The sequence below is a fragment of the Helobdella robusta genome (genome assembly GCF_000326865.2).
Source record: "Helobdella robusta unplaced genomic scaffold HELROscaffold_37, whole genome shotgun sequence".
NCBI classification, from domain to species: Eukaryota; Metazoa; Annelida; class Clitellata; order Rhynchobdellida; family Glossiphoniidae; genus Helobdella; species Helobdella robusta.
In genome coordinates, this window is record NW_008704785.1 from 318,959 (window position 1) to 332,900 (window position 13,942).

Genomic DNA, 13,942 nt, shown 5'->3' on the forward strand with positions numbered 1-13,942 from the left:
ATTTCAGTAAAAATATGCTTTAAAAAATAACTTTTTTCAAAAAACATTATTAAAAAAATTAATGTATCATAATTAATATAAAAAAATAAAGAAATAATAATTTAATTTTAACTGCACATAAGTTTAAATCAATTATACATTCAGGGGATTAAACTTTAACCTTTGTATTGCGCAACTTTAATTTAATTGAAATTAATTTTTAAATTCACGTGACAAACCATGGACAATCATCGTGAATCTTGAATTAAGCTTATAACAAAGGCAAACAAATGTTCCCTATATAAATAAATTTTTTCTTTTCAGTCTTGAACAAACTATTCTTAGTTTAATTTAATAAATTTGCTCGTTGAATTATTTTAATAAGTTTAATCTCAAATATTTTCCAAAATGCCCATGCTATTTTCGGTGGTCTCCCGAGGAACAACGATCTTGGCCGAGCACGCAATGGCTGCCGGAAACTTCTACGAAATCCTTCAGCACATCTTGCCGCAAATTGCCGACTCGACGGAGGACCGTCAAACATTCTCGCATTCCAGGTAAGATTGTGCTTTTTTTTAATTTAAAAACTGTTGTTTTGTTTTTTTACATTCTTGTTTTACCTCTTTTTAAAATTTAATATGAATCTTAACTTAATGTTTATTTATTAATAAATTTAATTTTTTTATTAATTTATTTTTATATTATTTATTTTATTTAATTTTTCAATCTTGATACAATTCTTCTTGATTTCTTGAGCTTTATCTCTTGACCTATTTGTCCTATTTGAAACTTTTTTCTAATTTTTTTAATATTAAACGTAATAATTTTCTAATCTTAATAAACTTAAATTTATTAACACTACTTACAGTTACATGTTTCACTCATTGAGAGATAATAAAATAATATACCTGGTGATCGCTGATAAGGTAATGAAAAATATTATTAATTAGTTCTTTAATTCATTAAAATTTTAAATAGAATATTTAAAATACACTAAATTTTTATAAACAAATTTTTTTTTCCAGGAATTTGATCAAGTCATAGCATTCAAATATCTATCTGAAATTCAAAAAAAGTAAGTTAATTTATAATTTTAAATTAATAATCAATTAATTTTTTTGGTTTACTTGAAAATTTTTCATTGAATAATTGAATAAATAAACATTTTTTTATTGACTTTACATTTAATTAAAAGGTTCCTTCAGAGATATGCTGCTTTTGCCAATGTGGCACTACCATATGCAATGAATAGTGAATTTTCTCGAGTCATTAATGCTGAAATGGTTTGGAATTTTTTTACCTGTATTTAGTTTTTATAGCACTTAGTTTTTTAAATCCTTTCATGTTTATAACAGAAGCTTATAAACTTTTTTCTTAATATAAATTCTTGTTTTTATCCAATCATTTGTTCCTCCACTCATGCATTCATCCAATTTATTATTCATGTCTGTTTCCATTCATTCATTCTTTCGTCCTTTTTTAATTTAATTAATTAAATAATTATTGAAATTTTTTTCAAATTACAGAAGCGCTACAATGTGGCAGAGCCTTCCAAGATAACAGCTCTTCAAGACCAGGTAGAAGACGTCAAAAAAATTTTGGTCCGCAATATAGGTTAACAATTAATTAATTAATCAATTAATTGATCAATTTATTATTTATTTATTTTATTGAAATATTTATAATTTAAATTAATTTCTCGCCAGAGGAGGTTGCCAACAGAGGAGAGAAATTGGAACTGCTGATTGATAAAACTGAAATGCTATCGAATAATGTTAGTTGTCCCTGATGCTTCTATTGCTGTTGAGATGTACATTATTTATCAATTGCTAATATTAAAATGTGATTAATTAATATGATGCTCATTTCTATTTAAATTCTAAAAAATGATGATTCGTTAAAGGTGAATTTAAATTTTACATTGAAACAGGCAGTGGCGTTCCATAGGTCGAGCAGATCAGTTAGGCGAAACATGTGCATAAAGAATATAAAATGGATCATCATCGTTATTCTGGCTCTCGTGGTTAGTTTTTAAACGTGAAAATCTATGCCTAAATGACTTAGATTCAGACTGTTTTTTAATAAATAATATGCTATTGATAATTTACAATAACTTATGCTAATGTAAACGTTTACTCATCTGTCTATTTAACAGCTGGTGATGTACATAATCGTATCTGCAGCCTGTGGTGGACCAGCCTGGGCAAGCTGTGTTGGTTCCAAATCATCCAATCACAATTTGACAGGGCCACATTAAAATGTGTATGTGTGTGTCTGCCTACAAGAGTGTGTGTGTGTGGCGTGATGTGTGCATGTTCTGCTGTATATGTGTTACCTCTACTTGATGTTTTTTATGTGTAATTGGTTCTGTATGTCCTCATGTTTTTACATATTGGATGTTTCAAGTTTAACATTTTCAAATGCGTGCATGCATGTACGCATGAAAGCTTGCGTGGTTCAAATCTCTGGTTTTATACATTACAATAAACTGTTTAAGTCATTGTCATTATCTGACCATGCATTTAATTTTTTGTATTTTATTTATTTATGTGATCATTTCACATTTAATATTTTCACGATTTTTTCAATAACTGAAAAACAACTTTTACATTGTGTAGTATAACGAGGAAAACGCGATAATCAAACATTTCAATGTAAAATAAACTGCTATTACTATCATCATATTAATAATTTGTCGGTTTTATTCCTTCATCTTCTCTTGTAGAGGCACGGGGCCAGTTCTATCTTCGGCATCTTCCCGACCGGCGGCACTTTTCCAACTTTTCTAAACTCGAACCACAAAAACATTTTGTTGCTCTCGTCCTAAAATACAGCAAACAAATTTTATGAATCAGTGTTATTGTTGATTAGCGTAAAACCGTAGAGTAGTACACAATTCAAAAACCTTCTTGATCAGTAGGAATCCCATTTTGTCCATAGCCCTGACGAAAGATTGAACACTGTCAAACCTGCTGACTACTTCTGCTATCAGAAAGGTGCCACTGGAAGCAAAAATATAAAAACATCATCGTCACATTTCAAAATTACAGTCCTAAAATAATATCGATTCTAAAATAATTGGATTGATCGATAGATTTTAGTCACAAACTCAAAAGTAGGTAACAACAAATGAGTATACTACAGACTTGTTTTTGAGTATTCTGCTGGCTTCAATGAGTGATTTAATGAAATTTGTGCCCATGAGAGACAGACAGCAAACGGCAATATCAACGGAACTTGTCTTCAGCGGAACCTTCAGCGTTTGGAAATTAAAGCAACTTTTTATCATTTTGCCTTTGCATAATTATGAAACTAGCATTTAACCATCTAGACAGGTGCGTATATAATTGTTAAGAAATAATTTTGAGGTATCAGCCATACGACCAACGAACCAACCTTATTCATATCACAGGCTGTAACATGCTTGTTGAGAGCCACGAGATCAAATGAATGGACAACTTTGTCCTTGATAGTCCTCGCTATTTTGGCGTCTCCACAGCCAAGATCTGCAATCACTAGATTTGATAATCTGTCAATCAATTTTTAAAAAAATTGTAATTTTATCTTTTAAACTGAAAAAGACTGCATGGTAAATATAATTTTAAAACAAAACGCAAGGCAAACAAATGACGAGGTTATACTTTTTATTCTCAATGTAAGAAATCATAAGATCGACTGGGTTGACAGGCCACTTGGAAACCTGATTAGAGAATCCTTCGTGATAAATTTTGAATGCGTCGTCATCCTCTTGAAATAATTTCAAAGCTTCCTCACTAGATGTCGTGTAGAAACTTTCATTCAAGTAGCGAAATCTAGCCGAGTTCAGTTGAGCAAGCATTCGTTCTTTCAAACTTAAACTTGCCATCATTTGTTTTCTTTTATTGTTCGATAGACGTGCGGGAGGTTGATTTGATGGTTCATCAGAGTTCGATTCATCTTCTGGCTCGTCGACGTTTAATGAAGTTTTTTTGTTTTTCTTGAGGTTTGCTTGCTGTCCTTTTTTAAGAACTTGTCGAAGCTGTTGTATGTTGAATTTCCCCGCTAAATTCACTGGGTTTTTCACACTTGGGTTTGCTGTTTCTTGGTCTTTTTTTTCGTTAGATGAACGTTGAAAAGAATGTCTTAATGAGTCATCTGAATCTGATCCAATTTCAGGTTTGTTAAAGTCTTTTTTGTTTTTCTTGAGTTCCTTCTTCTGATCTTTCTTATTAACCTGTTGAAGCTTTTGAGCGTCTAGTGAGTTTAATACATTTTGTAAGTTGTATGTTTCATGTCTCGTTTTGGGCTCATCTGATTTGGTGGTTACTTTTTTATCTTTCTTACTTGTGCCTTTGATGTCATCAGTTTTTAGAACGGGAGTAGAATTTTTTGGGAAAGATGGATCAATTTCCATCGCTACTTCTTTAGGATCGCTTAATTTCTTTTCAACACATTCGTCAATCAATGATCCAACAAGTCTATTTTTCTTTTTATGGAATTCATCACCCATTGAAGATTTTTCATGTCCAACTAATTTATTTTTCTTTTTAACGGATTTTATAACACTCCTTGATTCATTATCAAAACCAGGTGTTAAACTAACGTCGGTTTTTCGTTTTTTCATACTAGAACAAAACAGATTGACATCTTCCATTTTTCTTTTTTTGACATTTTGTAATTTAGAATCTGGATTTGCTTCTTGTAACTCCTTCCTGATGCTCAACTTTGGAGAAGATGGTGAACCGCCAATGTTCACATCAGCCAAAGGCATTTTTGAGTCAACATTTAATTGCATTTTGCATTTTGAATCATTAGGTGTGGTTCCATTTTGAATGCCGACCATGTGTTTGTATTTATTTTTTGATTTGCTCTTTTGATTTTTTACAGTTTTCTTCAAGTTATTCTCAGTGGAATCTTCGTTTATGTTTGATGGCTTCATACTTGGAACATTCGGAGTTTTCAATGTTTTCTTTAGCACCTGAAAATAAAGAAAACATTCATGAAATGAAACAATTCAATGAAAAAAAAGCTGGTTTATTAAAATAGACTTATAATCAGCCTTGAACCAGGCAACTGCAGAGAAAGACCAAGTGCATTCAACAATTACGTCATTACGCTTATTCATATAAACATAATACATGCACATTCTCCATGTATTCTGTATTATATATGTATGCGCTTATTCAATCGAATATGAAAATAATTTTAATAAGCATCCGAAATATGATATATTTAAAACTTTTGCTATTTAACTTTTAATCGCACTGTTGTGAAGTTCACTTTTAAAATAAACAACACGACCGAAACGCATTCGGTGTGCTGTTTGTTTGCGCTGACTGAGTCTGCGTTAAACTCAAAAAATTCGCTTCAATTTTTATAAAATTTTAAAAATTTATTTAATTTTAAAACCATTGAGAAGTTGACTCAAAAGCCGACTTACGGTATCATACCGGCCATCATTGTACTGTACATGTACTGTACTGTGTTATTGTTTTACGCTGGAGTACTGACAAAATTTTCAAAATTTGGTCTTTCTAAAATATAAGTGCTATTTTTTAAAAATTCGTTAATTCGTTTAACAAATAGTTGATGAAGGAAACCTAAACCAAAATGCCAAACGAAATTAGACAGGATCAGTGCTTTCCAGATATTGAGATGGCCATTGACACCATTGAGAACTATTTAGCAGCTAACTTCCAGCCAATGAAAAGAGACTCAAAGGAGAGTGTGAGAAATTTTAACAACAAATGCAGGTGTGAGAAAGCCAAAATTGTTGACCTGAAGCCTGAAGATCAGTATGGCCAGAGGTTGTTTTGGACTTAATTTAATTTAGTATTTAGTCAGATTAAAAAATAATGTAGGCTTCAACATTTCTTAATTAAAGAAGTAAATATGTTGAAGGGTGAATTGTAATAGTGCATGGAGACAAAAAGTTGCTTTAATTATCAATCTTTTAATGTTTCATATAAATAATTTCTTAGTGATTAAAATGAAAGAGTTTTAAATAACTAGCTTCGTAACCTTTTTCAAAGGTGGATCTGCAAGCACTATGGAGATGCTAGAAAATCCCCAGAAGAGAAGATTAGAATTCGGAAAAAGAAGAGTTACCGTTGCAAATGTTCTGCAAGAATATACGTCGCCTATTGCAAGATTAGAAAGGTAGTTTAGTGTGCAAAAATACTCCATTTAATGAATGATTTACTAATATTATAACTTAATGATGGGAATAAAATAAATTGATTCAGCAATACGTGGTGAAGACTTTATCTCTGGAGCACAACCATCCAGTCGATGAGAAGATGTACGCCAGCTACCCGGCCAATCGCCAGCCCAAGGATGAGGTGCTGCACAAAGCCAAGGAAATGTTGAAGGAAGGGGTGAGGCCTAAACATGTGGTCAGCTACCTGCATCAGTCCAATTGTCCTGTCACTGGGAAGGATGTGTACAACATGAAGCAGAGAATACGGTCAGTATGATAGATTTTATTTAGTTTTTGTAATGAAATAACTAAATTTAAAATTTTATATTTCAGTATAAAACACCAGTGGGACACACAGCAGAAGAGATTGAAAGTGGCCATGGTCACTTGTGCTGGGATCGCTTCTGCCCTGTCTGAACTGCCACCAGAGAAGTTCTCAAGAGCCTTAACATGGCTTCGAGCTATTGAGAGAGAGGCTGCAGATAGATCCTGGAAGAACATTTCTCGCAAGCAAAGAATGGCATCTCCTGATCAATCAACTAACACAAAGGAAATTATGGAAACCTCTGATCAATCCATAACGACATCCTCCAATCCTGCAAGACAAACTCGCAGAATGAAGCATACATCGGATGATGAAAATGAGATTCCCCTGCAGAACATGTGTCCCTCTGTACAAGATGAGTTGAAGTTAATGAGGCTGATGACGTCAGAGGACATAGCGAAGAGGTGCATGAATTCAGGCTACCAGATAACTGTTAACGACCTCACCATCACTCCATCCAACGATAGCATAGATGATTACACAAATGTTGCCAGTGTTGAAGAGCACTTCACTGCAGAGGCCTGGGAGAAGATTGAGCGTCTTGTTAAGTCAACTTTAGAGTCAAAATGTGAGACTTCTAATGTCGCGTCCACCGAGGAGTTCAGTCTTCATTCCCATAGTGATTGCGCGGATGGTAGCTGTTGGAAGTGGTGACTTCTTGAATGGACCTTTGCAAATATGTTCTTGTCTTGTGATATGTCTATCTATAATGTTGATTTTTTTACATTAAATTTAAAAAAAATTTTCAGCTTAATAAAAGTACATCTAATATCGTATTATGAGATGTTTTTAAATCTGCATTCTAAATAAAAGACAAAATAAAAAAATGGTCCAACGTAACATTAGTAAATGGCATATATATGTTATAACTAAAAATAAAAGCAGTCATTGCACTGTTTAATTTAAGTCTACACCTAGCTAGCAGTTTCAATAGTTAAATAGTAGTTAAAATTAATTTGGCTTTATGGAAAAAATTAGTTAAATAAACAACTTAATTAACATTTTAAAGAAAATTAAAAAAAATCATGAATCATTATGCGAAATTAAAGATGCTTCCTTTCTTGATATTAATTATATTATAATTATTTATTTTATATATATATAAGAGATGCATGTCCAAAAGCATAAAACACCAATCCAGGCCAAAAAAAATTTGTATAACTTAAGTAGTATGTTCATGTGAGGCAATCAGACTGCCAAAACAAAACTGTAATGTGATGCTGATGGTGTCAGTGATGACTGATGAAAATTTCAAAGTAAATTTTAAAAAAGCTGGCTAAAACTAAAACTTATTCTAAAAGCTCTCTAATCCTAATCAAGAACTAACTTTTTTACTAAGGACCATTTTTGAGAAAATTGTGTCAACCATTTTACCGATAGCTTCATCGGTATCCCAGTTCGGTTCTTCAAACATATTTTGAATTAGGAGGTTACAAAATGAAGCGACAAAAAGGAAAATTATTTCAACTGTAACGCAAGGTTGCACGCGAGAGACGTAAACAAACTCGAACGTGCGTGAAGACGAGCTAGAAATGTTTAAAAGTGTAAGGAGTTTTAAAACACTATATTTTATTTTTTACATACAACTTTATTTTTTTGTTTTTAATTTTAATTGTAAAAAATAAAACAATTAATTTTTATGTAAAAAAAACTTTATCCGAATTTCAGAAACAAAACTTTTAGTGGCTTAAAGCTAGCTCTTTTAAAGCTAACTAGCTTTTAAAAAATAAACAAACTCATGTGTTTAAAATTATGGATTCCAACCAGCATGTGTTTGCTTGTGGGAAGGTTCATTGCGTCCAATCCTCCTCACTCCACTCGTCCATCGCACGAGGGTTCAACCCCACCGACAGCCGGTTCATTTCTAGTTTTATGTTTCATTCAATTTTTGTATGAGTCAGTAGTTCATTAGTGGTACATAGATTAGCATTAGCTATTAGATTAGATAGATTACTAGTCAGTATGAGTATTAGTTGGCCACAGGATGGTAGCCATTCCTTTGTGACACAAAGTTTGTGTGGAGTGTAATTTTGTATTGTACGTGTATTGTGTGCGTGCGTGCGCGCGTGCATTCGTGAATTTCTGTAAAAGGTGAATAAAATACACAACATAATACATCAATGAATCTATCAGATAGAATAACATTAGTAATAAATAACTAATAGGATAGGATAGGCGGTAAATTCTATCAGATCTGTATTACTAATGTTATTCTATTCTATATCTATTTTAATTCTATTTAATTAGCAATCTTTTTTCAATACTTATCTTAGTAGTACAGTGCAGTACAGTACAGACAGTAGTTGTAGCAAGCAAGAAGGTCTACCTCGTAAAAAATTGAAACTTATGGATAATGAATAAATTAATTTGGCAGAAATTTAAAATGAATGGATAAATGATTCATTGAATAAATTAATAATTTTATTTAGTTAATAATTAAATATTTCAAAAAATTTCATATCTTAGCACCTCAGATGCGGTTTTCAAAAAATGTTCTGAGCTATTGGTGTCACTGAAGAAAGAATTGAGAAATGCAGACGATATCTGTTTGAAGTACCTATTCGATCTCTTCTGCCAATGTGTGCTACTGACATCTAGCAACATCCAGATATCTCAAAAAATTATCCAGGTTAATTAATTAATCAATTAATTAGTAATATATATTTATATTATTTTTTATTTATTTATATATATTTAATATTTAATTATTTCATAATTACCATAATATTGTTAATTATTTATGATTCATTCAATAATTTATATTCATTTGATTTTATTTTTTTCAAGATTGTTGGTCTGATATCTCGATCACAAAACAACAAAATTAGTAACAATAGTATCAATAATATTAATAATAATAATGATAAAGGTTATTGTGGTGATTATGATGTTACGTGCAAAGATGGTTTCAACAGGGTTTGGGATTCTATGGGGAAAATTTTTGATGAAAAAAATGAAAAATTGGACAAAGATGACTTCTATAATCTGAGATTGTGTTAGAATTTTTTTCAATGAATGAATGAATGAATGAATGAAAGAATAAATGATTAGTGAATGAATAATTTATGGTTTAAATATTGAATGAATGAATAAATGAAATGACCAATTATATTAATGAGTAAATGAATTTAGGATGGATGAATAAATGAATGAATGAATGAATAAATGAATGGAAAGATTAATGAGTGAAAAAAGTAATGCATTAAAAAACAAATTAAAATTCCCTAGTATCGAATATGATGGAGTCAGTTAAAGGAATGCCAAAATTTATATCTGAAAATTTATCAAATTCCACTACAACTACTGCTGCTGCTACAACTACCACTACTACTACTATTACTCCTGCCGCTGTTGTTGTTACTTCTGCTACTGCTGCCAGTAGTAATAATAGTTTAATTAAATCAATTTTGGTCAAATTTTCATGTCAACTTATCTCTGATGGTTCTGTTCATTCTAAAGAGAAACTGTATTTTCTTCTCAAAGTATTTTATTCATATATTTATTTCTCTTATCTGTCGTTCATTCATTTGTTCATTCATTCATTCATTCATTCGTTCGTTCGTTCATTCATTCCATTCGTTCATTCATTCATTCATTCATTCATCATCATTATTATTAAGACACAACTTTTTCAAACAAGGTATTGTTGCAATTGATTCAAGTAAAAATCAGACGAGAAGATAGCGTTGAAAGAGTTAATGCAGACATAAATCACATCAATAAAACTAAAAATAATAACAACATCAATAAAAACAATAATAATAATAAAAACAACAAGTTAGACAACAACCAACTGATAGCCTGTATTTGCTTGTGTGCCATCATTCTGAAGGATGATGATGTCAACAAAGACTCTCAACTCATCGCTGGATCGATAATAAATAATGTTCTTTGCTCTATTCCTGACCATGATGACGATGACGATGATGATGTAGATGATGGTGGAGAGGGTGATGATGATGATGATGTAGATGATGATGATGATGATGGAGATGGTGGTGATGATGATGAGGATGACGGCTCAAATTTATGGAGAAGAATCGTTGTCCAGCTTTTTCTCTATCTTACAGGTTTCATAAGTGATGAAAATAAAATTGATGATGGTGGTGGTGGTGGTGGCAGTATTAATGATGATGACGACGATGATGATGATATTTATATTAATTAATTAATAATTATTCTTTTTATAATTATAATTACGAATGTCGAGAGTATTAATGATATGATTATGACGATGGTGATGGCAATGATGCAGATAGCAACAGCCTGACAAGGGATGTCGCGCACAACTTCAACGTAGGCACCTTAATACTATCATCGGCCATTTTGAGATCGGAAAACTGCGAAAATATTATCCGTGAAATGACGTCATCGTCGTCTAAACATCATCATCATCAACGTTATCGTCGTCGTCGTCATCATCTTTTATATACGAATCTAAGAATCGTGCTAGAGCAACTGTTAAAGGATAAATCACTGCTAGACGAAATATTAAAAGATAATATAATCAGTGTGAATAATACTACAGGTAGAACTGTCAATGATGATGGTGAAATTACTAATAATGAAGAATTGAATATTATGGATGCTACTGTGGCTACTACTAATACTTCTACTACTACTACTACTGCTGCTACCACTACTGCTGCTGCTACTACTTCTACTGCAATACAAAATGATATGCTAAGATACCTTAAAGATACATTCAAGTGGTACTTGTTACAGTACAATGAATATGATAGCGATAATAATAATAATAATAATAAGGCATCTCTGATGACAACAATATTAAACCATGCATGTTTGTGTTGCAAGCAGTCAAGTCATTTGCAATATCAATCAGTCAAACTGCTGCAACAATGTTTTATATTTGTTTCTTTGGTTACCAATAATAATAAAATGTTGAATGATGAAGAAGAAAATGATGATGGTGTGGGGGGAGATGAGGTTGTTGCTAGTAAAGAATCATTAACAGAGTAAGTTTTTTTTCTAAATATTAACTTGTCATTCAGTGGTACTGGCCACTAATATTCCGTGATTTAATTAATGTAATAAATTCGTATTTTCACAAACCAAAGTAACGTCACAGACCAACAATGACGTCATTCAAATGGCAATAAAATATCATATATATATATATATAATATTTATATATAATAAAATATATATAAAATAATATTTCAGGACGTTAATAACCCTGGCGGAAGAAAAAATTCTTCCCATAATTCTTACGTACATCGGCAGTCAGGTGGATGGCGTTGATGAAAATATAGTCCAACTTTTGAGAACTCTTCTTCAAACTTTGAGCGATGTCTCCAGCCTTGAGAATAAATATAAATGTTATAATAATCCTAATTATTTTTTAATAATTAATGTCGATTATATTTTTGTTAATTTCTTTCCTTAATTATTAATTCTCGCTGGGGTATATTAATAATAATTTTTATTTGAAAAAGGTTTCGAAAGCTTCAAGGATTCTTTGATGGAGTTGTTACAGAGTTATGCATGGCAAGTTAAAAGCAGGTATCAATTGATGTTACCGCTACTCAACTTTTTCAAGATATCTCAGGTATACTTTTGCTTATTTTTACCATAAATAGCAACATAATTAATTAATTAATTCAATTAATTGGTCAATTGATTGAAATAGTAGATAATTAATTAATTAATTCAATTAATTGATCAATTGATTGAAATAGTAGATAACTAATTAATTAATTCAATTAATTGGTAAATTGATTGAAATAGTAGATAATTAATTAATTAGTTAATTAATTAATTAAAGATTGAAGTCAGTAGATTAGTGACGGATTTAAGGAAGTGTCTTTCAACAAACTACCTGACGCCATCATCATCTGCTGTTTATAAGGCGATCATTACGATGATGAAGTCAGTTATCATCATCGTTATCATCATCGTTATCATCATCGTTATCATCATCGTTATCATCATCGTTATCATCATCATCGTCGTCGTTGTTGTCATCACCATCACAATCTTCTTCATCATTACTAGCATCATCGTACATTTTGTTGTGAGTTGTCATTTTCAGCATACTCCATCATCAAATTTATATAATCTTTTCATAATCGTCATCAACAACGTCATCGTCGTCATTAGATCTCAACAAGATGGGGGCATAAAAATGTGGAAAGATTCATGCTGTCCTCACCTAGTTTGCGCTCTTACGAGCAACAAAATGTTATTATTACTTTTTCGCTATTCCTATAATAATTATTATTATTATTACTATTATTATTATTTTTATTACTATTATTATTATTTACGCGTAAATCAACGCATCACACGCACACATTTCGTGAGTAATAGCTTTGCATTCAATCAAACGCGGTCTCTGCAAAAGCAATGCCGGCTACCTTAACCATTACACCATCCTGCAGCCGCCCATTAACAATAATGTTGTTATTGTTATTATTTTTTGTTATTATTGTTTTTATAGTTTAAAATCGAGAAATGCTTCTCAGTACTGGCTACCATGCACCCTTCAACTGCTACCAGATGTTTGTGATGATGTCTTCGCTCTTCTCTACTCATTTGAAAATAATAATAATAATAATAATGATAATAATAATAATGATGATGATGATAATAATAATAATGATGACGATGATGATGATGAGTTTGAAGGCGGTGATGATGATAATGGTGGTAATGATGATGAAAGAGATGATGATGATGATAACGAAGGAGATTGTCAGACTCCATCATCATCATCTTCTTCGTCTTCGTTATCGGTACTCTTCGCCAAGCTGTCAGTGATGTTTGCAGCTCAGATGTCAGGAGTCACTTGCGATTATGTAAGCCTTGAGATTATCACCATTGTTGTTGTTGCTGTCATACTTTCGTTACTATTATGCGACGTCATTATTTTATTTGGTTTTTTTGGTAACCGTCATCATTTTTATTATATAGTGTGACCTTTTTTTTTTGTTGCCATTTTTAGAAACGCACCGAAGTTTGACATTTCGGCCTCGGCTATTCGGTCATTTTTGAAGGCTGTATATTTCAATTTTTGTTTAAAGCATTAATTCTTTAAGATTCTAGACTACCAATTGTTTGCTGTGTTATTTTGGCCATCATGGCTGTTGAAACGTGTGAATTTGAAGGAGAGATTGACTATTTGTCTCGACACAGAATTGGTCGATAGACACAAATCACTTAGTGTTTTTTTCAACAGGTTGTTTTTCACTCGGAAGAATAATTTTTTTAACTGTGGATTTTTTGGCATTTAGTCTATTTAGAATCAACTATTCGACTATTCGGTCAAATTCACTATTCGGTGCATCTCTAGGTCATGCTATTGATACTATACATTGTCTTTTTTTTGAAGCAATTTGATTGTTTTCATTATCATCATCGTGATCATATCCAAAGTTACCATTGAAATCGTCATTTTAAATAACAATATCTATCGTCGTCATCATCATCACCGTCGTCGT

At 31.6% G+C, this 13,942-nt stretch overlaps 5 protein-coding genes across 5 annotated transcripts in view; 4 read left to right on the top strand and 1 right to left on the bottom strand.

The window, feature by feature from the left end:
• The first annotated feature begins 209 nt into the window (after nucleotides 1-209).
• HELRODRAFT_185780 (hypothetical protein) lies at nucleotides 210-2,667 on the top strand. The gene is given in 9 exon segments (XM_009023701.1): nucleotides 210-536; nucleotides 848-905; nucleotides 1,005-1,054; nucleotides 1,175-1,262; nucleotides 1,506-1,593; nucleotides 1,686-1,753; nucleotides 1,910-2,002; nucleotides 2,135-2,366; nucleotides 2,386-2,667. 8 exon segments carry the CDS (start codon nucleotides 388-390, stop codon nucleotides 2,234-2,236), a joined length of 696 nt encoding a protein of 231 aa, XP_009021949.1. The 5' UTR covers nucleotides 210-387; the 3' UTR covers nucleotides 2,237-2,366; nucleotides 2,386-2,667.
• Nucleotides 2,668-2,688: 21 nt separating this feature from the next.
• Nucleotides 2,689-3,844, bottom strand: HELRODRAFT_83432 (hypothetical protein; the record flags this gene model as incomplete). The annotated part of the gene is made up of 5 exons (XM_009023657.1): nucleotides 2,689-2,802; nucleotides 2,885-2,981; nucleotides 3,126-3,232; nucleotides 3,376-3,508; nucleotides 3,621-3,844. 5 exons carry the CDS (start codon nucleotides 3,842-3,844, stop codon nucleotides 2,689-2,691), a joined length of 675 nt encoding a protein of 224 aa, XP_009021905.1.
• Nucleotides 3,845-5,508: 1,664 nt separating this feature from the next.
• HELRODRAFT_192653 (hypothetical protein) lies at nucleotides 5,509-7,257 on the top strand. Its single transcript, XM_009023702.1, has 4 exons — nucleotides 5,509-5,765; nucleotides 5,991-6,117; nucleotides 6,204-6,424; nucleotides 6,491-7,257. Exons 1-4 carry the CDS (start codon nucleotides 5,569-5,571, stop codon nucleotides 7,134-7,136), a joined length of 1,191 nt encoding a protein of 396 aa, XP_009021950.1. The 5' UTR covers nucleotides 5,509-5,568; the 3' UTR covers nucleotides 7,137-7,257.
• Nucleotides 7,258-8,234: 977 nt separating this feature from the next.
• On the top strand, nucleotides 8,235-9,482 carry HELRODRAFT_176228 (hypothetical protein; the record flags this gene model as incomplete). Its single annotated transcript, XM_009023703.1, has 3 exons — nucleotides 8,235-8,338; nucleotides 8,949-9,111; nucleotides 9,270-9,482. The coding sequence occupies 3 exons, from the start codon at nucleotides 8,235-8,237 to the stop codon at nucleotides 9,480-9,482; spliced, it is 480 nt and encodes a 159-aa protein (XP_009021951.1).
• A 1,899-nt stretch (nucleotides 9,483-11,381) lies between these two features.
• HELRODRAFT_192654 (hypothetical protein) overlaps nucleotides 11,382-13,942 on the top strand; it is a gene marked incomplete at both ends in the record, with an annotated part of 13,682 nt that continues 11,121 nt past the window's right edge. Inside the window, 6 exons of the mRNA XM_009023704.1 lie at nucleotides 11,382-11,458; nucleotides 11,667-11,821; nucleotides 11,939-12,051; nucleotides 12,268-12,371; nucleotides 12,603-12,683; nucleotides 13,191-13,300. Coding sequence (XP_009021952.1) covers nucleotides 11,382-11,458; nucleotides 11,667-11,821; nucleotides 11,939-12,051; nucleotides 12,268-12,371; nucleotides 12,603-12,683; nucleotides 13,191-13,300 — 640 coding nt within the window. The remainder of the gene's footprint in view (nucleotides 11,459-11,666; nucleotides 11,822-11,938; nucleotides 12,052-12,267; nucleotides 12,372-12,602; nucleotides 12,684-13,190; nucleotides 13,301-13,942) is intronic.